General features: G+C 37.8%; 1 protein-coding gene across 7 annotated transcripts in view; it reads left to right on the top strand.

Annotated features, from left to right (window-relative positions):
- Nucleotides 1–23,326, top strand: part of LOC143711087 (uncharacterized) — a 307,737-nt gene that overhangs the window by 60,903 nt on the left and 223,508 nt on the right. For 4 of the 7 annotated variants that reach the window (XR_013194740.1, XR_013194739.1, XR_013194738.1 and 1 more), the window contains one exon: nt 20,968–23,095. The exons of 1 other annotated variant lie outside the window; for it this stretch is intronic. Coding sequence is in view for 1 of the 6 variants with exons in the window: in XM_077202409.1 (XP_077058524.1) it covers nt 23,046–23,095 (50 nt within the window). In the remaining 5 variants the exon portion in view is untranslated. Of the gene's footprint in view, nt 1–20,967; nt 23,096–23,326 lie in introns of those variants that run through there. 2 more of the 7 variants (XM_077202409.1, XM_077202405.1) reach the window with 2 other exon arrangements.

Genomic DNA, 23,326 nt, shown 5'->3' with positions numbered 1-23,326 from the left:
CGGGTAAACTATGAAATAGAAGAATATTTTCTTCTTTGTTTGTTTACCGCAAATGGTCAGTAAAGGGAGGTTTGAGAAAAAGTGTTATATTGATTGTCAACATTAGGTCCAACTAAATATTTTAGCTGTTTCATTTTACAAGTAGGCCTATAACTGGCTCACATTTCTTAGAATGAACCATGTTACCAAACATTTTGACATTTCTCAATATAGTTTGCTGAGTATTGCCACGATTCGATATTGATTGTTTTGGATATACTGTATATATATTAGATAAAGTAGGCATGGCAAATGTTCTCAAGGAAAGAAAATCTCTCAAATCACGCTGTAAACTACACATGAAATACACTTAGAATTACATTTACTCCACTTAAAGCAGGGCTCAGTAGTTTCGGGATTTCTTCGCTGTATTCTCGCTTTTTGCTCGCAGGTTTCTCTCTAGAGCTCCCCCCACAGCTTCGGAAAAGGTATTTGACAGCAATGTTGTAAAAACTCGTTGGCGATTCTCAGACACCAGAGGCTAGTAGATCAACGACCTCAAAGCAGATGGGACTTTCTTTAAAACGTCTTCTTCATTCGGGTTCGAACAGCGTGAGGGAGAGCAATAATGACCGCATTTTAGCAGATTTCTTTTGGCCATAAAGCAATTGTTTACATTGCGAGTCCTGATATCACGCGATACTTCCTGATGCGACGGCCGCCGACCCACCGGCTCAAAGTTGCAAGTGCGGATTTTCCGCTCACGGGCACAAGGGGGTGCGAAACGACCACCATTCAACCCGAAATAAGTAATATAACCATTCCAATTTTACCAGGTAAAAAAGTTATTTAGTTAACCTTTAAATTACATTCAGGGATTTTTTTTTCTTAAATAATAATAAAGTTATACTAACTTTACAATTACATAATCATATTTCTATGGTGGCTGTCAAAAAAGTTTACTGATTTATTCAAACATGCATCAAATATTGAACATTGAAAAATATAATGAATATGTAATGTGGTGCATATAATTATCAAAATGCTCCTCTCTAGAATATTTTTTTCTAGCTGAACAATGAGTTGAATATGTTTTTTCTTTTTTGTATGATTTATTTATAATTTTTATGATACATACAGGGTGAAAAGAAAATAAGTTAACAACCAAACAAACAGATAAACAGGTATAAGTCAAGTCACCTTCATTTATATAGCGCTTTTAACAATATAGATTGTTTCAAAGCCGCTTTACAGTGATAATAGGAAATTAAAGTGCCAGAGATTGTTTTTGCTTTATAGCAGCTCTAGAATAAAGTTATTGTCCAGCCAAAGTTAGTTTGATTGATTTACTTCCATTACAAAGATCATTAGTTATTAACATAGGGGCCGGTTATTTGACAAGGCTTTGGTCACTTTAAGAAACAAAAAAGAATACAGTTGATAACAGTTACAAATACATCTGACTAAAGTTAATTAGAAACAAACAATCCTTCACTTGATAAAGGTTTGGTCATTTGCTTTGTGAACACACACACACACACAGACACACACAAATCATGGACATTATTAAAAAAGATTAAATGATCCTGAAAAAATAGTCAAGCTCGTATTATTCGCAGTCAAAAATGAGTGCATTGAAAATTGAGACACATTTCATCTAGTGGAAGCTCATTTTTGAGATATCAACCTCAAATTTGGTGCAACCTCAAAACTGCTTGTTTAGATTCATTGATTTTCTCACAGTTTTAGAGTTTTATGTTTGTTTTTTTGTTGTTGTTGAAAATACATATTTCGGTAACACTTTATTTTAGGGCTTTCACTTTTAACTAGTTGTCTATTAGCATGCATATTACTAGGATATTGACTGTTTCAGTACTTATAAACCACATATTAATGCCATATTCTGCATGACCTTTGTAAGGGTTATCAGACCCAGGACCAGATATGATGAAAGAAGACCAGGAGTCGTGAGGTTCAATCAAATAAGTAAAATTTTACTAAAGAATAGTGTGCAGTTAAATTGGTAGAGTCAGCGTCAAAGTCTCACGAGGAGGTCGCAAGCTAACTCTACCTTACACAGAAATCTTACAACAGTTATACCTTTTCCAAGAACATGCATTGCATAAACATTCACTTCTGGTGAGCTAAGAGAACATGAAGTCTAAACAATTATACACTCATAGAAAGACAGCAGGGTACATTGACATTATTCAAGATAATTTGTCATGCGAGTCCATGTTGATCCCATGTTGACCTTGGGGGTCGTGAGAAGGGTCCCGAGATCTGCTGCTGCATACCACGAGACCTGCACAGAACATGCAACGCATACACAAAAGCACAAAGAAAATAACTGTTCTACCAAGGTTGTAGAGATGAGCTCATTGTTATCAGGACGGACTACGCAAAACATACTGATAACACCTTCCCTCCTCAGAAGGAGTGCAGATAATATTCACTTTATTCTCTTGAGAAAGATACATGAAAGGAATACAATTCTGTTAACTAACTATGAACCAGATCATGTAAGTCACATAGAGGTTGCAGAACCAAAAACACAGAACCAACAGGCATTCTGTCTTCCATTGATAATTAGCTGTTTTCTCCAATACAAAGAACCTGTTCTCAAGATCCTCATCCTGCGCCATAAAAAATAGTCACATGTAATCATGTCTTAAAAGTATGGCAAAATATAATCAGAACTGCTGACAGCAAAATAGGATTAAAACTACATATGGATCACATTATGATTATGATTTGAATAGTACACAAAATAGGATTAATATTATAGAAGCTTATGTGTAGCAATATTCAATTTGAAATGTAATATGCAAAATGATGATGCAATATGTAAAATGACAATGCAATATGTAAAATGGCAATGCATTTCTCTATTTAAATTTACAGTTTCCATTACATTTGTGCAATGTTTGGTGCAAAATGAAAATGATAATTCAATTATATAATTTACATTTGCCATTTCATACATATGTTTAAAATATGTAAATTGAATACATATTTTAACGCTTTATAAGTTGCAAAATTAAAATGAAAATGTATTCAAGAAATTATTAGATCTGTTTAAAATGTTCAAGCAAAAACTGTAGCAAAATGATAATTTAAATGTTATTTTTCTTAATTGCATTTACACTCACAGTTAAGACACTTGCTTGCCATTGCATTTTCATTAAATGTCCCGCAATGAATGTAGCAAAATTCAATGTGCAATTTGAAAATGCATTCCGAGCCGATCACGCCCCTGCCCCGCCCCCTCCCCCTCCCTCTCCCCCTCCCTCTCCCCCTCCCTCTCCCCCTCCCTCTCCCCCTCCCTCTCCCCCTCCCTCGCTCTTGTCAATCACTGCATCAAGGCGGGGCTCGGCAACATTTTGAGGTGTTGGAAGGAAACATGGCGGCGGCAGAGCTGATACGAGCGTACATTTACTGGCAGATGAAGGGGATCGTGAACAGAGAAATTGTAGTGTTTCCGAAGATTATTACGCGGCGTCTGCAGGTGATAGAACCAGTGCGTTGTTGGACCGTATGGGAGAATGTTCTGCCTCATCACCCGTTTGATGTCAACATTATGCTGCGCTGTTGTTGTGTGATGCAGGACTCTGTTAATGATTGTTTCGTTTTGAATTAAATATCCTCATTGTCTGATACATATGCTTAACTTTATTCTTATTACTATTAACTATAATTACCAAATAATGTTGGAGATCCTACAGGTTTTCTTTACACATGCATTGGCCTAATACTCTGAGATCACAGAATATGATGGGTCAAATTCATAGCTACCGTTACCAAAAAATTTGACCACTCTTTATTTCTTCATAACTGACTGTAATGTTCAATAAAGTGACTCATGTGATGTACGACCATCTCCCATTTATATTTTATTAAGCATATTGATTAGATATATTGATAAATATACTAGATGTGTCGCGGAATCTGACGGGTCATATTCATACCGGAAAATGTGGCCGCTCTTTATTTCACCATATCTGAATGTAATCTTCAATAAAGTGACTCATTTGATGTTTAACCATCTCCCTTTTCTATTTTATAAAGCATATTGATCAGATATTTATAAATATATAGGGCCATCACGGAATCAGATGGGTTTCGATGCCATCCTCTATAATTGGTCTAAATATTTTAAAAAACCGAAGCTGCACAAACAAAACTTTAACAGGCACAAACGAACGAGACTATTTTATTTGGAGGATGTGGGGGGCTGGGTGACCTCAGAATGACCTGTAAATATTCTTTAAATATCTATTAAATATCTAAAAAATTGAAGCAGCACAAACAATAAAGCAAAGTAACAGCACAAATGAAGTAAAAACGATTGAGCCTATTTTGCCGAAGTTTTGCATTGGGTGGGAGCGGGGCCAACTTCATGCAGTGATTGACAAGAACGAGCGGGAGGGAGGGAGGGGGCCGGGCAGGGGCGTGATCGGCTCGGAATGCATTTTCAAATTGCACATTGAATTTTGCTACATTCATTGCGGGACATTTAATGAAAATGCAATCGCAAGTGTCTTAACTGTGAGTGTAAATGCAATTAAGAAAAATAACATTTAAAATATCATTTTGCTACAGTTTTTGCTTGAACATTTTAAACAGATCTAATAATTTCTTGAATACATTTTCATTTTAATTTTGCAACTTATAAAGCGTTAAAATATGTATTCAATTTACATATTAAAACATATGTATGAAATGGCAAATGTAAATTATATAATTGAATTATCATTTTCATTTTGCACCAAACGTTGCACAAATGTAATGGAAAATGTAAATTTAAATACAGAAATGCATTGCCATTTTACATATTGCATTGTCGTTTTACATATTGCATTATCATTTTGCATATTACATTTCAAATTGAATATTGCTACACATAAGCTTCCATATAATATACAACTCAAAAGCATATATATTGATGAAGAGGCAAGGGATTTTCACCCCAACCCTTCACCTTATTGTACATCCCTTAATCCCTCACCATACCTAAACTTAAACCTAAAAAAACTACCTCATTAACTATTAATAAGAAGAAAATTAGGAGGTTATTGAGGCAAAAGTTGTAGTTAATAGTTTTCCATATTTTATCTAAACATTTTGAAATAGTATTTTTTTGTTGTTGCATTTTTCATAATTTTTTTTATTTTTAAATTCCCCAGTGTTGGAGTAACACTGAAGCAGTGCACGGACGTTCATTTTGTTAATTAGATAATTAGGTGATAAATTAACTGATGATTGAGTATTAGTTATGAACACCTGATGAAACACTTCAGCGGAATCACTGAAGAAAAGAGAAACACAAGAACTACAGCTGACCTTCAGCTACAGCCTCAGAGGCTGTTTACACAACTTTTTTTTACCAAGAGAAATCTGAATCATTCCCTTCCGAAACTTGCAGAGACGGAGTGTGTGAGTAGGGGCTGTCCATGAGCTGGGAGCAGGAGAAACTTTTGCTAAGCATTCTGATTAATTATTTTGTCATTTTGCCTCCACGCGTTTCGGTGGACAAACAGATCAGTTGATTGTAAAATTAATTCTGTTACAATTCATTCTGAAAGCTGATCTAATTATTTTATACATACACAATTATAACTTTACATAATTATATATTTCCCTTTTTGAGCTAATTTGCTGGCGTTGTGTGCCACACACACACACACACACACACACACACACACACACACACACACACACACACACACACACACACACACACACACACACACACACACACACACACACTTTATTGCACAGGATATGTGCTGTGAGAAACACTGATGATGCGCATGCATCTCCACTGACGATATTTTCCTTAAAAATGCTCTATGAAGGCATAATTTATGTTGTTGGGAATACAGAACGATTATATATTAAACATATGGAACTCAATTACAACCTCTGAAGCACTCTTCTGACGTGTTGAACGTGTTCCTGGAGAGAAGAAGAAAAAATCAATATGTCATCCAGGTAGACATATATGAATTGGTCTACCATGTCTCTCAACACGTCATTGACGAGTGCCTGGAAAACCGCTGGGGAGTAGAATAGCCCGAAAGGCATAAGCAAATATTAAAAATGGCCTCTGGGGGTACTGAACGCGGTTTTCTATTCATCCCCCTTCCTGATGCGAAACAAATGACAGGCATTACATAAGTCCAATTTTGTAAAGACGGATGCTCCCTGCAACCTCTCGAAAGCTGAAGACATCAACGGCAAAGGATAAGTATTCTTTACCGTGCAGATGTTCAGCCCTCGGTAGTCAATACAAGGTTGCAGAGAACCATCCTTTTTCCCAACAAAAAAGAACCCCCCACCCGCTGGAGAAGAGGAAGGGTGGATGAATCTGGAGGCTAGAGAATCAAAAATATATTTCTTCATGGCCTCCCTTTCAGGAACAGAAAGTGAGTAAATCTTGCCCTTAGGCAGAGACTTACCTGGGAGTAAATCTATAGCAAAGTCATAGGGACGATGCGGTGGTAAAGAAGCAGCATGGGACGTACTGAACTCTTTGTCAAGGTACTCAGCAGGCACGTTTGTTAAATTCACCACCTCCTTCAGAAAAACAGAACTAGACATAGACGAACAGGCAGACATCAGACAAGACGCATAACAATGAGTGCTCCAAGACGAAACTGAATTGTGTCCCCAGTCAACCCTCGGGCTGTGTTGAACTAGCCAGGGATGACCGAGGACAATGGGAGCCAGGGGTGAGTCCAGAATGAGAAATGATAGTTTTTCTGTGTGATTGCCAGATGTAACGAGTGTCAGAGGGTTAGTGAGTGTTATGTCAGGGAGTGCTTGGCCGTTGTGTGCTGACTGAAATATGATCCTTGAGAGAAGTGATGGGTATCTTGAATCTTTGAGCTAGTGTTAAATCCATAAAAGTACCTTCCGGCCCCGAGTCCAGTAGAGCTTGTGGCAAATTCATAGTTCTTTTTGGTTCAGGTCTCAAAGAGTTTTCAGAGTCGAGGTTCCAGGTCAGAAGACTTAACTTTATTGACAAGCAACAAAGTGAGACACCAACTGGCCATCCGGACATCTGAGGTAACATTGGCCAGTGTTCATGTCTTATACTTTTTTCATATCATCAAGTCTCCAATGGATATGCCCTCTGTCATGCCTGGTGACCTTGGCACAGTTAGACATGTCTTCTCTATTGGTCAAACCCCACATAATGGTGCTTTGTTTCATACAGTATTTCGACACTCATATGTCTGGGTATTTATTTATTCTCTCATCTTTTACAGACCTATTTTTTCATGCTTGTCATTTTCATTACATCAGACTTAGACATGAATCAATGACAATTCTCCAACAAGCTTGACAGTGGTAGGCACAGGTTACCCAGTCTTACCGGAAGGAAGAGTAGAGGATGAGGTCTTGCCCATGGAGATTCATTCTCGACAATAGCCTCCTGTTTTTTGTTTTCTTAACTTTTTTTTTAAAATTTGAACATTTATTACTTTTTGAACCATTAAAATAAATAATGTAACAGATAATACTTCAAGTATTTTAATTTTCCTGCAGGTCTACCACTTATAATGTGGGAAATTCCCCCACAAACATTTTGTTTTACTTTAGCAAGATTGTATGAGTAGCCTAAATTAATCCACAGATTATAAAATCAAATATATCATTTAAAACTTTCGCAAAGGCGCAATTTCACAAACCGCGTGAGTGTTCAGCGGTGCTGCGTCTCTCAAAATTAGTTGGACAAAGTAAGCGTTGAAACTACACTCTCGCGTTTTGGAGTCAGGACATGACGGAATTGTCACTTGTACAATCGGGCCAATATTGCATCGTAATTAAAGTTGATCATTTTAACTTCAAGTCTTATCAGTTTAAACATTCAAGCTGAGAGAGTTTACGGCTTCGGGAGGGGCGGATGTGACATGTCATTCAAGTCAAGTCATCCTCATTTATATAGCGCTTTTAACAATGTAGATTGTTTCAAAGCAGCTTTACAGAGACAAACATATAATTTAGGGAAACAGACATTGTTTTGGCTTTATAGCAGTTCTTTAATAAAGTTATTTTCCAGCTAAAATTTGTTTTGATTGATTCGCTTCCGTCGTAACGATCATTTGTTATTAAATTAGGGGCCGCTAAGACGACATTCTCTCTAGACAGATTTTAAACATGAACCTGTGATAAACGCTGATGTGGTTCACATGCGCATTAAGAATTGTTTCTATAGTTATGTGCATTTGAATATATGTGTGCAGGTTTGTAATTCCCTACTTTAATTCATTTTGTCACTTCGGGGTAGGTTCGCGAAACGAATTTTCCTGACAACGCTTTATCTGTAGAGTGGTAAAGGGATCCTCCATAGTCGAGAGACTAGTTGGCACAGCACTGCGTTGAAATCGGTTCCATGTGAAAAGGTCCTTCGTCAGATCTGGATACGGCCTGGATCCGGCAGGCTGCGAGAAAACCTTGGGATAAACAAAGACACTAAAATTAGCATAGATGCCATTCTTATTATGATGTAGCGAGTACATCAGGATTTATGGGAAGTGTTCCCAGTTCCAGCTGACCTAATCTATGCAGCCTAACATTGAGTCTATAATGTGTTACGTGTATGCTAGGTCAAAGAGATGTGTTTTTAATCTAGCTTTGAACTGACAGAGTGTGTCTGCTTCCCGGACAATGGTAGGAAGACTGTTCCAAAGTTTGGGCGCTAAATAGGAGAAGGATCTACCGCCAGCAGTTGATTTTGATATTCTAGGTATTATCAACTGGCCAGAATTTTGAGATCGCAATAGACGTGAAGGACTATAATGCGTTAATAGCTCGCTCAAGTACTGTGGAGATAAACCATTTAGTGCTTTGTAAGTAATCAGCAATATTTTAATATGGTCATACTTCCTGGTCCTGGTAAGAACTCGAGCTGCAGCGTTTTGAACCAGCTGTAGTTTGTTTATTAAGCGTGCAGGGCAACCACCCAGTAGAGCATTACAATAATCTAGCCTTGAGGTCATGAACACATTAACTAATTGTTCCGCATTTGTCATTGAGAGCATATGGCTTAATTTAGATATATTTTTAAGATGGAAAAATGCGGTTTTACAGATACTAGACACCTGTCTTTCAAATGAAATATTGGTATCAAAGAGCACACCCAGGTTCCTAACCGATGACGAAGACTTAACAGAGCAGATTGGGTCGACATCCAAAATTTTTAATGTTTACAACTCTCATGCCCCTTCTCCACTACCACCGATCACCCTCCCCTCGAATTTGTGCTCGTCAGTGTGTGTGCACCAGATCTTCTGTGAACGCACAGTCTCTTCAGCATCGAAGCATCATTTTCTTTTCCTTGGTTGTTTTGGACCTCCTAGCTCTGGTTGTTAACTGAGGAATTGGAAGCTTGTTAGTAGATTTTCTCTCCGACATCACTCTTTGTACAATCCAACACACCTGCGAACTTCAGGCGTGTGCATGTGATATTGTAACGTGCGCGGGGGAGGGGGAGAATCTGTGGCTTGTGAACAAACTGTGATTGACAGTCAGATCTCACACAGCACTACGCTGATTGGACCAGAGGAACCAGGAGCGGTAGATTTTTGCAAAACAAATAACAGGCTCCAGGTGGAGGTAGAAGCGTGGGTTTTTTCTAAAACCAGCTGATTTATGTTGTTCTGTCTGAGCATAGTATCGGTTTCAGTGAATATGATTAAAAAAATCGTACCGACGGCAGCTTTAAAATCACCAAGAATTAGTACTTTATCTGCAGCCAGTACTAACTCTGATAGAAAATCAGTTTTATCAGTTTTATCAAACAAAATTGTTTGATAAAGTCTGTATGGTGCTCTGTATACAGTAGCCAGCACAAATGTTAAACGTGATTTATCATTTACACTAGATAGTGTTACATTTAGCAACAACACTTCAAAAGAATTATATTTTTAACAAGACTTCTTAGTAATTCTGAAGATATTACTATAAATTAAAGCAGCACCTCCCCCTTTGCCTTTCAGACGAGCTTCATGTTTATAACAGTAATCTTGCGGGGTGGACCCATTTAAAGTAATATAATTTTCTGGTTTTAGCCAGGTTTCTGTCAAACACAGCACATCTAGGTTATATTCTGTAATCATATTATTAACAATACGCTCTATTTATTTATTTATTATTATTATTATTAACAATAATGCTTTTGAAGTAAAGTATTGAAAATTCAGCAACCAGAGCTTTATCATTAAAAGGATACTTTAAATATGAAACTAAAACCACCAGTAGGTGGCGGCAAGTCACTGTCTTAATAAGCGAGTTATTGAAGTCATTTATTCAACTGATTTGTTCAAACAGCTGATTCATTCAGAAAAACAAGTGATTGTTCATTGAATCGTAAAAATTATTCATTCAAAACGCGGATTTCAGTAAAAAAATCAAAATCAAATCATCTGTTGGACTACGGCTTCATTATGAAATTCTCGTCGGCGATATAAAGTTAAAATTCACAATATCGTGTCCAAAAAGTAACTCACAATGTTAACTTTATTGTTAATTTAACTTTTGTATAAAATAAATAGCACATTTGCAATTGTGCACAGGAAAACGGCACTCTTGCTCATGTGATATTCTAATATAACAACATAATATGTTATAAATATAAGACAAAAACTCATTTGGGGACATCTATAACTGCACTGATACATGATGCAGTGAAAGCAAGCATGAGAGACAAACGCTGTCAGCTCGCACTTGCAGTGCCTTAGCCTGGATGCCAGCCGAACTTAGGCCCGCCCACAGAATTTTTAGGTCGGGAAGTTCGGTCTGGATTCGATCCATTGAGGAGCTATAGAGGGAATGCATTAAAGTCACTTTCCCGCCGGAACACGCCCCCTCAGACGGACTGAGTGGCAAAAGAGCTGCTGAGTGACTGGAGTTAATAGGGGAAACTGCGAAAACGCGAGTAAAACAAACTATTATCAGTTTAAACTAAAAGTTGGACTCGATAAGTGTTCCTACAACTTATCAAAGATCCAGTGATCCATGGATATTGACATGCAGCCAGGAATCGTGTTTCCTGACATTTATATGTGCCTGATTTCGACGCCGGGGAAATAAATTAAGAAAATTTGACTATAAACGTTTTATAAATAGCCTAGATAGGTCTAAATCCGAGTGATCACTTACATTAATGTTATACTGTATATCATCATATCGTCCAGCCCTAAAACTTGTATAGTTTTTTGTCAGTGTTTATTTAAAAACATCCAATCATGCAGAATATAGTCTGTTCTGTAGCTTTTTGCAGTCTGTAAAAATATACAGTAGGCTACCTCAGATTTCTGGTCAAATGTAGTTGTACAGTCAATCGCAAAGCTCTTTCCCATTTTAGATGTGTTTTGTGTGTTTTTCACGGCATTCACGCTGAAAACAAATGCTGCCGCTCAGTCTTTTTGCCACTTGTGGGCGTGACCGCATTCACCCCGGTCGACGGTGACGTCATGCGCATACCCTCTATTATGCCAGAACAAAAATAGTTCGGACCAATCAAATTGTCAGGGCGGGCTTTATACAATGATGGACAGATGAGCAACAGTAACCTAATCATCCACGTCATCAACGAGCGCTTCGGTTGAATTCAAATGACTGCCGCTGGAGAATTGAAATTTCACAAGTTCACACTTACAGATAAGTCAGATAGAATAATGCATACGGGTCCTTCTCAAAAAATTAGCATATTGTGATAAAGTTAATTATTTTCCATAATGTAATGATAAAAATTTAACTTTCATATATTTTAGATTCATTGCACACCAACTGAAATATTTCAGGTCTTTTATTGTTTTAATACTGATGATTTTGGCATACAGCTCATGAAAACCCAAAATTCCTGTCTCAAAAAATTAGCATATCATGAAAAGGTTCTCTAAACAAGCTATTAACCTAATCATCTGAATCAACTAATTAACTCTAAACACCTGCAAAAGATTCCTGAGGCTTTTAAAAACTCCCAGCCTGTTTCATTACTCAAAACCGCAATCATGGGTAAGACTGCCGACCTGACTGCTGTCCAGAAGGCCTTCATTGACACCCTCAAACAAGAGGGTAAAAATTTCTGAACAAATAGGCTGTTCCCAGAGTGCTGTATCAAGGCACCTCAGTTGGAAGTCTGTGGGAAGGAAAAAGTGTGGCAAAAAACGCTGCACAACGAGAAGAGGTGACCGGACCCTGAGGAAGATTGTGGAGAAGGACCGATTCCAGACCTTGGGGGACCTGCGGAAGCAGTGAACTGAGTCTGGAGTAGAAACATCCAGAGCCACCGTGCACAGGCGTGTGCAGGAAATGGGCTACAGGTGCCGCATTCTCCAGGTCAAGCCACTTTTGAACCAGAAACAGCGGCAGAAGCACCTGACCTGGGCTACAGAGAAGCAGCACTGGACTGTTGCTCAGTTTTGCATGTCATTCGGAAATCAAGGTGCCAGAGTCTAGAGGAAGACTGGGGAGAAGGAAATGCCAAAATGCCTGAAGTCCAGTGTCAAGTACCCACAGTCAGTGATGGTCTGGGGTGCCATGTCAGCCGCTGGTGTTAGTGCACTGTGTTTTATCAAGGGCAGGGCCAATGCAGCTAGCTATCAGGAGATTTTGGAGCACTTCATGCTTCCATCTGCTGAAAAGCTTTATGGAGATGAAGATTTCATTTTTCAGCACGACCTGGCACCTGCTCACAGTGCCAAAACCACTGGTAAATGGTTTACTGACCATGGTATTACTGTGCTCAATTGGCCTGCCAACTCCTGACCTGAACCCCATAGAGAATCTGTGGGATATTGTGAAGAGAAAGTTGAGAGACGCAAGACCCAACACTCTGGATGAGCTTAAGGCCGCTATCGAAGCATCCTGGACCTCCATAACACCTCAGCAGTGCCACAGGCTGATTGCCTCCATGCCACGCCGCATTGAAGCAGTCATTTCTGCAAAAGGATTCCCAACCAAGTATTGACTATTGTGTGCATAACTGAACATAATTATTTGAAGGTTGACTTTTTTTTTTTGTATCAAAAACATTTCTTTTATTGGTCAGATGAAATATGCTAATTTTTTGAGACAGGAATTTTGGGTTTTCATGAGCTGTATGCCAAAATCATCAGTATTAAAACAATAAAACACCTGAAATATTTCAGTTGGTGTGCAATGAATCTAAAATATATGAAAGTTTAATTTTTATCATTACATTATGGAAAATAATGAACTTTATCACAATATGCTAATTTTTTGAGAAGGACCTGTATTTTGCGTGCTGTCCGAGGAGAGGCTCCGGCACGAATGTTAGGTGAGTTGACTGAATAAATATATGCTTCCTCTCATGCTGATAGTATAGACCGTAGACGACGTTAATTGTTTGATGACACACTGTAAAACCAAACAGTTGTTCTAACTAACACTTTTTAGTTAACTTTGCTTAATGTCGAATAATTAGTTGAACTTACTTAAAACAATTTAGTAATCTGTACTGTTTGCATGCTATGCCTTCTTTACTCAGAAAACCCAAGTACACATTACTTGACTGGTTTGAGTACCATTTTGCAAAAGCAAAAAAAAAAAAAAAAAAGCAGGCGGGGCAAAGGGTTTTTGAGGCGGGGTAAATCTTAATAGACTTTTCACTCATTTCTTCGACTAACAATTTTGGGAGAACGTCACATAAGTTGACCATAAATTCATGTTGATTTCCTAAAATTTCTCACCATTGTTGTGATAAGTGTTCCCTTTGGTTGGGCACTGGGAACTTAATTTATGTTATTGTAATTTTCTTCCAATTGATGCAACATGAAATCAGTTATATGATTTAAAAGGAAGTGTAGTAATAAATATTATATATATGTATACTTAAATTGTTTCCATGTTTTGAATTAATTTATTAATGATATATATATATATATATATATATATAACTATTTCATGTATAATAATGATCTTTTAACATTTTATTGATAACATTTACGGCTTAAACTTTTATTTGGGTTGATATAACCCCTCTATATTTGTGACAATATCTTGCAATTTTCTTGAGTCACACACAGACTTCAACATTCAGCATGTAAACCACAACAATGGTAACACATTTTTTTTATTAATTTAATTAATTAGATCATTACAATTGTATTTGCTGTCTCTTGTCAATATAACCCCAATAACGATAGCAAATACAACTGTAATGGTAAAATAAAGCCAAAAATAGTAAAACAAAGCAATTCATTTATTAATGCCGCAATGCACTCTGGGAGTACACTTCCTCAGATCACAGATAGAATTAAGTTGACAAAACTTAAATAGATTAAGTAAGAAAAACTTGATGCAATTAAGTTATGCTTACTTAAAAAAAACTAAGGTAACTCGTTGCCTTAATTTAATTAAGTAGATTCTACTTATCCGGGTTTACAGTGCAAGTTGATTGGATTGATTATTTGTACATGCTCCTCCCGAACTTTGTTTATAAAACATCGTGGATTTCACTAGGGCTGCACGATTAATCGCACGATTTTGTTATGCGCATCTAATCAGTAAAGCCGGTTCCTTGATTAGTAGTAAATCGCCTTCACCTGCTTTCAGATGGACGATATGATGCAGATATGAGTGTTAAATTAACACTCAAGAGTGTTAAAGTTAATGAGATAATTAAGTGATTAATTTAGTGATGATTGAGCATTATTGAAGACACCTGATGATAACAAGCAGAATGCTGAAGGAGAAAATCTAAAATTGTAAGCCACCGTTATGGCGATAAGTGTTTGCTTTAGTTGGGCTCTTGATCCTTGTACTTTAAGTTTAAATATTGTTTGTCGGCTGTTATTGATTTATTACAATGAAATGAACAATGACAAGTGTGATCTGATAGTGTTGGTTATGTTTTGACATAATCATGCTGAGATCTGTAAAATGAAACTCATTCAGATAATCTGGTTTAACTTGATAGCAACAGTTTAGTAGTTCTACAGCATATGACAATTGTATTTTTCTTATAACCCAAAACATTTAATAAAAATTCTCCTGATCAAATCACTTTCAAATGAATTTATTTAGAAACACAGACATCAGTAATCAGCCTGTGAATCTCAACCGTGGTGACAATAATAATCCTTGTTGCCACCAATCACAACTCATTAATGGCTCCCATCATGCATTGCGGTATAAATAAATTATGATCTGAATTGTCTATGTAATTTACTTTTCCTAATTGAATATTCTGCTCGTCACCATTGTTGAGATGCATTGACTGAATCTTGATATCTGTGTGTGCCTAAAAAATGATTTTTTTTTTTAACAACTTTTAAGAACTCCTTTATATTATATCTCAAATTCTGGATATTTATGTAGAATTTCACATTTAGTTCTAATGATAAAAGTCATAATATAACCAACACCATTAGATCAATTCTTTTCTTTGTTCATCTAGCAGGTATAACTCAGATACAACAGTCAAACAAAATCTAAAGTTAATAATATAAGGGTCAAGAGCCCAACTAAAGCAACCACTCATCTCCATAATGGTGACCTCCATAATGAAATTCCGGTTTTCTCCTTCAGTGATTCTTCGGGTGTCTTCAATAATGCTCAATCATCACTCAATTAATCACTTAAAAATCTCATTAACTTTAACACTCTTGAGTGTGGACTCATATACACTCCCAGGTGTGTTAACGCTTTTGCTGTGTACAAAGAGCCGTAGTTAACTGACAAGCTGAGCCATATCGCATTAAATATCGTTGGCGATATGATTTTAGCGTGATTTGGCTCAGTTTGTCAGTTAACTACGGCTCTTTGTAGTAAATGCCGCTCCATCTGAAAGCAGGTGAAGGTGATTTACTATTAATCAAGGAACTGGCTTTACTGATTAGATGCGCATAACAATATTGTGCGATTAATCGTGCAGCCCTAGATTCCACGATCGCGTCTGTAATAGAAGATATCGACAGAGCATTTATTTTAAAAGAGGAACAGAGAACCGCGATCAAGGCATTTGTCGATCGGAAAGATGAATAAAGAACATACGTCACTTACACCGTTGCTCTGATTGGTTGTAGGTCTATCCAATTTAGTGAGAGACATTTCCTTCCTGGTTCGGTTGAAACACGCATAGACATAATATATGCATAGACGCCCTATTGGCTGCTGGAGCGTACGTCAACGGCGCCGTCATATCAAGGAGGGCAACTTGATACCTCCCATACCTCTCATTATGGGAATTGAGAAAAATGCCTGTTTTGTGCGCTGCGTGGGGCTGTACAAGTCGCCACACAATTGAAAACAGGTCTCGGGGAATTACCTTTCACAAACAAGACTGACATTTTTTTTTTGGTTGTATTTGGTCATTATATAATTAGTAATAGAAACGTACACCACGTACAAACCACTGAAATCGGCTGATAAATGTAATCGTTATTATTGTTTTTATCCAGGAAAACCGCAGCTCACCCGTTTACTTGCATTTGTTTACAGCGCAGTCTTGCCCTCCGCAAAATGGCGGACACGTTGACGTATCGCAGCAACGTTCCAAAGCGGCCAATAGGGCATCTATGTATTTATTATGTCTATGGAAACACGCCCCATAATCAAAGCTCAATGGAGCAGTACCAGACTCACATTCTGACTAGAATCTGAGTATGACGACGTCAGGCTAGCAGTGCCTCGTACATAGTTAAAACAATGATTACAATATCATCATAGTTCATAGACAATATCGCACACTCCTAAGCACATAAAGAATTAACTTACAATTGAACTGACATTTACTCGTTTTCTTCTCTCCTCTTGTGTGCAGGAGACAGAGATAGACTAATATGCTGTAGTAAAAAATAACTAATTTAAGACTTTTTATGGCCTTACGTTTAAACAATCTAATTTAAGACCTTTTAAGACTTTAAGGATCTGCGGGGACCCTGTTTTTTCAAAGAATAGATCTGCCATGACTTCATCTCCAGGCTTTAAATAGTCCAAGATACCAGAGTTCATAGTGATATTTGTCACTGGCACATCCTCCATATCCAGTTGAGATAAACATGATTAAGCCACATGGGGAAACAGCAACAAGGTATTGATTGTGTTGTGCGAGTAGTAATGGCTGTAGGACTCCCCTCTAGAATCAACATTTTTCACCTTCCGTAACTGTAATGAGGGGTCGGAAGCATGTGTATCCATTTGCAGATTATCTTTAATAATCAAGATCAGGGTCAAACAGGCTGTGTTCAAACAACAGTGGCAGGAATATCAGTGGCAGAGCAGAAACAGAAACAATACCAGGCAAGAGTCAGAGCAGGCAGCAAAGCAGTCGAAGTTCCAGAAAGCAAGATCACAAGGCCAGGCCACCATTTCTGCTCTATTTCTGCTATATATACGGATAGTTTATCTGATAATCGTTTTGAGATATTCATTTTGAATTCTGGTATATGTATTCCCATTCCCACACCTTCCTGGTTATTTTTGATCCATCTGTATAGATTTTAAGATACTTATTGAAACTGTTTCTCAGATAGATGCTTGTTCGTATTCCCACTTCCTCAATTCCTCATCCTTTTTTCTTTTCCAGTATACTTAAATCTGTTTTTACATCTGAGCCAAGATGTAGATGATAGAGCCAAGGTGAAATGTTACTGACTGGATTGGTTGTAGTGAAATCTAATGCTTCCATTCCATATTTCCTTACTTTCTTTTCCCCCGTCCATCCAAACCCAATTTAGTCTGATCCAGTATGCTTATGCTAGTTTTTCTCTTCTTAACTCCAGTGGTGTCTCTCCAGCTTCTATGAGTAGTGAATTAATGGGGATTGTTTCAATGGCTCCAATGCATATCCGTAACGCTCTGTATTGTAATTTATTTATTTTTTCCAATGATGTTTTTACTGCTGCCTCATATACTATGCAACCATAATCCATTGATGACCTGATGCATGTTCTATATATGTCAGTTAGTGACTGTTTATCAGCACCCCAGTCACACCCAGCCACTGCTCTCAGTAAATTAATAACTTTTTTGCATTTAGTTTCCAATTGCTTTATATGTGTTTTCCATGTATACTTACTATCAAACGATAATCCTAAATACTTAAATTCATTTACTTTTTCCATTGGCTGCTGATATAATAAAAGCTTTTCTACACTTACGCTTGTTTGTGAACACTGTATAGCAGGATTTGCTTGTTGATATTTTAAAACCCGTCTTAAACAACCACTTCTCTACTTTCCCTATTGCTTTCCTAATATTCTCTATCACATATGTCTCATGTCTTCCTCTCATCCATATGGCCCCATCATCTGCATATAAAGCTGATTTAATGTTTCTATCTAAATCTAAAAATATGTCATTAATCATAATGTTTAATAATATAGGACTAATTGCACTCCCCTGGGGAATACCATTATTTACCTTAAACTCCCTAGAAACTTCTGAGGAAGTTTCAGAGGTCTGATTCATGACAGTAAATTCATGACAGTTTCGCTGCAGTCAATGACACAAGTAAACAAGTAAAAGGAAAACACTCCTTAAATGCAGTTGGCATAGTGGCCTTAATGGTTTCTTTTGGGAGCCAGATAATAAGAGGGCGCAAGAATTCCTTCATTTTATCAATTCAGAATGAGATAACCTTACTGGCAACACTCTGCGACACATGAAACTGCTTACCAAGGTCACCCAACACACAGCCAATTTTCAGCTAATCCCTCTAAGGTGGAAACAAGAGAGTTGAAGGTTTCCAGTGAGACTCCAGTGTAGAGGAATTAATCGGCATCACTCTGAAGCATGGAGTAGCTGAAATCTTCAGTTTGTGTTGTGGCATCATTGGCCGTCTCGCTAACACCCTGCTGTTCACCATAGTTGTGGTCCCAAAGCGATGGATCTTCCCACTGGGTGGAAATAGTGCTGTATGATGGTTTGGCACCTCAGGTATGCCCTCATCCTCCTGGTCTGTCACTTCTGCTGTTGCTGTAAAAAAGAGCACATAGGCTACATGTTAAACTCTACAGTTTCTGTCCATGTTTCTCACACTGACAACATTACAGTCAGAGGTGTCAAATCCAGGGTCAGAAAGTAAAATTCCTGCCATATTTTTATTTCACCAATGAACTCACACAGCAAAAACTCCTGTGTTAAATGAACTCTCATGGGAGATTATTTGGCTCCAGACTCAATATTGTTAAAGTGTTAAAATATGAGTGTTAAATCAACAATCAAGTGTGTTAAAGTTAATGAGCTAATTAAATGATTAATTGAGTGATGATTGAGCATTATTGAAGACACCTGATGATATCAAGCAGAATCACTGAAGGAGCAAATCTAAATTTTTAGTCACCATTAGGGAGATCAGTGTTTGTTTTAGTTGGGGAGGTGACCTTTAAATATTTAACTTAATATTTTGTTAGACTGCTGTAATTGAGTTAGAACAGCCGGATGAACAAAGAGAAAAGGTGATCAGATGGTATTATATTTACACATAATCATCATTTGATCAGTGTTACTGAACTCATTTAGAGCCCTCTCTTAGCTTAAAAGCAAGTTGGTCATTGCAAAATCACAGAGTTTCTAAATCAAAAAATCCAGATTTTTCTGTATAATCTAAATGATTTCTTTAAAGTTGTTCTGATAAAAAAGCAAACCTTTGTTTTAGGTACACACAGACATCAATATTCAGTGTATGAGTCTCAACAATGGTGACAAACAGAATATTCAATTAGGAAAAGGAAATTACTAAGAAAATTCAGAACATAATTTATTCATACCGCAATGCATGATGGGAGCCATGGATGAGTTTTGATTGGTGGCACCCAGAATGCACTGCAACATGCGTTATTATTGTCACCATTGGTGAGAATCACAGGCTGATTCTTGATGTCTGTGTGTCCAAAGTCCAAACTTCAAAAAAAAGTCTTTGGATCAGAACAACTTTTAAGATATAGTTTGGGTTATATTGAAAATGCAGTAAATAGTATACTATATAATCATATTCTGTTGTAATCAATAAGGTACATTTTTCTAAATGAGTTTAGTGATTCAGGTCAACGTCAACATGTGATTTCATCTAAACATAACCGACACCACCTGACCAAAAAAAAAAAAAAAACTAACATTAACAGTTTAAGGGTCAAGAGCTCAACTAAAGTACACACTGACCACCATAATGGAGACTTAAAAATGTGCCTTTGTCCATCAGTGATTCTGCTTGTTATCATCAGGTGTCTTCAATAATACTCAGTAATCACTCAATCAATCACTTAATTATATCATTAACTTTAACACTCTTGAGTCTGGAGCCAAATAAACTCCCATGAGAGTTCATTTAACACAGGAGTTTTTGCTGTGTGAGTTCATGGGTGAAATAAAAATATGGCAGGACTTTTACTTTCTGACCCTGGATTTGACACCTCTGATTACAGTAAAAGCTTATGATAAATGGTGATGGACGCTCTTCCTTGCTTCGGCTAACAACTACCTGGCCCACATAACATCAGCAGCTAGCTCTACGATAGCCCTCAGTGGAGTTCATAGCTCTAAACCTAAAGTGACATTCAGTAGACAAAGGCATAAACCACGAATGGCCATGTTTTTAAAGTTTCTAAAAAGTTTGAAATCTTCTTTGAATTGTTAAAACAACCAACAACAGCACATGAGGAGCCTGAACTCATTCTCTCACTGCTGGTACAGGTCGAGCTACGAACCGGAAGTAGGCAATCTGAGTCCTCGTCAAGGGAGTGCGCATTGTTTAGAGCAGAATAAGGTGAATAGCAACGCCAACAGACAGGGAACAGACTGAAACACATTGCTTAAATATACAGAACAGAAGACTGGAAAGCGAGACACAGCTGGGACAAATGAACTCATAACTAATTAACAAGACATGGATTAAATCACAGAAACACGTGGGCAAACTGGGTGTCACAGGCAAACATAACATGAACACAGACACTAAACGTGACAGATGTACTGGAAATGTAATTCAACTTTTTTTCCCTTTCTTTTCAGAGCTGATGGAAGAGAGCGAGGAGAGTGAAGAACTGAGTGAAGTGGAGGAGGAGAGTGAAGAACTGAGTGAAGTGGAGGAGGAGGGTGAAGAACTGAGTGAAGTGGAGGAGGAGAGTGAAGAACTGATTGAAGTGGAGGAGGAGAGTAAAGAACTGAGTGAAGTGGAGGAGAAACATCATGTCAAACCTGGAGAGAAACCTTTGAGTTGCTCAAAGACTAAAAATACATTTTTAAAGAAAAGAAGAGCCAAGAAATCTACAACCTGCACTCTGTGTGGAAAGCGTGTCTCAAGCAAACAAAATCTTGAGCTTCACATGAGAATCCACACAGGAGAAAAGCCGTTCAAATGTGATCAGTGTGGAAAGAGATTCACAGCCAAACAAAATCTTGAGCGTCACATGGGAGTTCACACTGGAGAGAAGTCGTTCTCATGTGATCAGTGCGGAAAAACATTTCTTATGTCATCAAACCTGAAGAGACACCTGACAGTTCATACGAAGGAGAAGCCACATTCATGTTCTGTGTGTGGAAAGAGTTTTTCACGGCTGCCATATTTACATAAACATCAGAAAACTCATACTGGTGTCAGAGAGTACATGTGCTTTGAGTGTGAGAAGACTTTTATGACAGCGAAATGTTTAAAACTGCACCAGAGGATCCACACTGGAGAAAAACCTTACAAGTGTTCACACTGTGACAAGAGATTCAGTCAGTCATCATCTCTGAAATCACATGAGAGGATCCACACTGGAGAAAAACCTTACAAGTGTTCACACTGTGACAAGAGATTCATTCAGTCAGTAAATCTGAAAACACATGAGAAGATCCACAGCGGAGAGAAGCCGCACACGTGTGATCAGTGTGGAAAGAGTTTCACATACAAACACAATCGGGAGATTCACATGAGAGTTCACACGGGAGAAAAGCCATTTACATGTGATAAATGTGGAAAGAGTTTCACATGCAAACAAAGTCTTGAGACTCACATGAGAGTTCACACTGGAGAGAAGCCGTTCACATGCAATCAATGTGGGAATAGTTTCAGTAGATCTTCGCACCTTAAAGAACACATGAGAATCCACACCGGAGAGAAGCCGTTCACATGTGATCATTGCGGCAAAACATTTCTCAGGGCATTAAACCTGAAGGCACACCTGACAGTTCATACGAAGGAGAAGCCACATTCATGTTCTGTGTGTGGAAAGAGTTTTTCACTGCTGTATAGTTTACAATTACACCAGAAAATACACACTGGTGTGAGAGAGTACATGTGCTTTGAGTGTGAGAAGACTTTTATGACAGCGAAATGTTTAAAACTGCACCAGAGGATTCACACCGGAGAAAAACCTTACATGTGTTCACACTGTGACAAGAGATTCAGTGATTCATCATCTCTGAAATCACATGAGAGAATCCACACTGGAGAAAAACCTTACAAGTGTTCACACTGTGACAAGAGATTCAGTCAGTCATCATCTCTGAAATCACATGAGAGAATCCACAGTGGAGAAAAACCTTACATGTGTTCACACTGTGACAAGAGTTTCAGTGATTCATCATCTCTGAAATCACATGAGAAGATCCACACTGGAGAAAAACCTTACAAGTGTTTACACTGTGACAAGAGATTCAGTGTGTCAGCTAATCTGAAATCACATGAGAAGATCCACACTGGAGAAAAACCTTACAAGTGTTCACATTGTGACAAGAGATTCAATCAGTCAATACATCTGAAATTACATGAGAGGATCCACAGTGGAGAAAAACCTTACAAGTGTTCACACTGTGACAAGAGATTCAGTCAATCAACACATGTGAAAACACATGAGAGGATCCACACTGGAGAAAAACCTTACAAGTGTTCACAGTGTGACAAGAGATTCAGTCGATCAACACATGTGAAAACACATGAGAGGATCCACACTGGAGAAAAACCTTACAAGTGTTCACAGTGTGACAAGAGATTCAATCAGTCAACACATCTGAAATTACATGAGAGGATCCACAGCAGAGAAAAGACGCACACGTGTGATCAGTGTGGAAAGAGTTTCTCTATTAAAAGTCACCTGAAGATACACATGAAGATCCATACAGTGGAGAAACCACATCAACACAGTCTGAGATCACGGTAAGAAGTTCATCTTTATGTGCTGAGAAACAAAATCTCTTCTGTGTAAGTTAGTCAAAGTCAAATCACTCTATCTCCACCTGTAGTTGGTGCTGTTTCACTGGCTGGTGTTGAATCATCCAGGTTTTGAATGAGGCCGACACCTGATGTGATTGTAAAGCGCTTGGTGTGTACAGTAGTAAATAGTAGCGCTATATAAATGCCTCATTCATTCATTAGTTTCCTAACAGC

This window comes from Siphateles boraxobius, unplaced genomic scaffold (genome assembly GCF_051911475.1).
Source record: "Siphateles boraxobius isolate OS27281-9 unplaced genomic scaffold, OSU_SipBor_1 49, whole genome shotgun sequence".
Taxonomy (NCBI): domain Eukaryota; kingdom Metazoa; phylum Chordata; class Actinopteri; order Cypriniformes; family Leuciscidae; genus Siphateles; species Siphateles boraxobius.
Note: the sequence above shows the minus strand (reverse complement) of the source record. Positions and strands in the feature narration are given on the sequence as shown.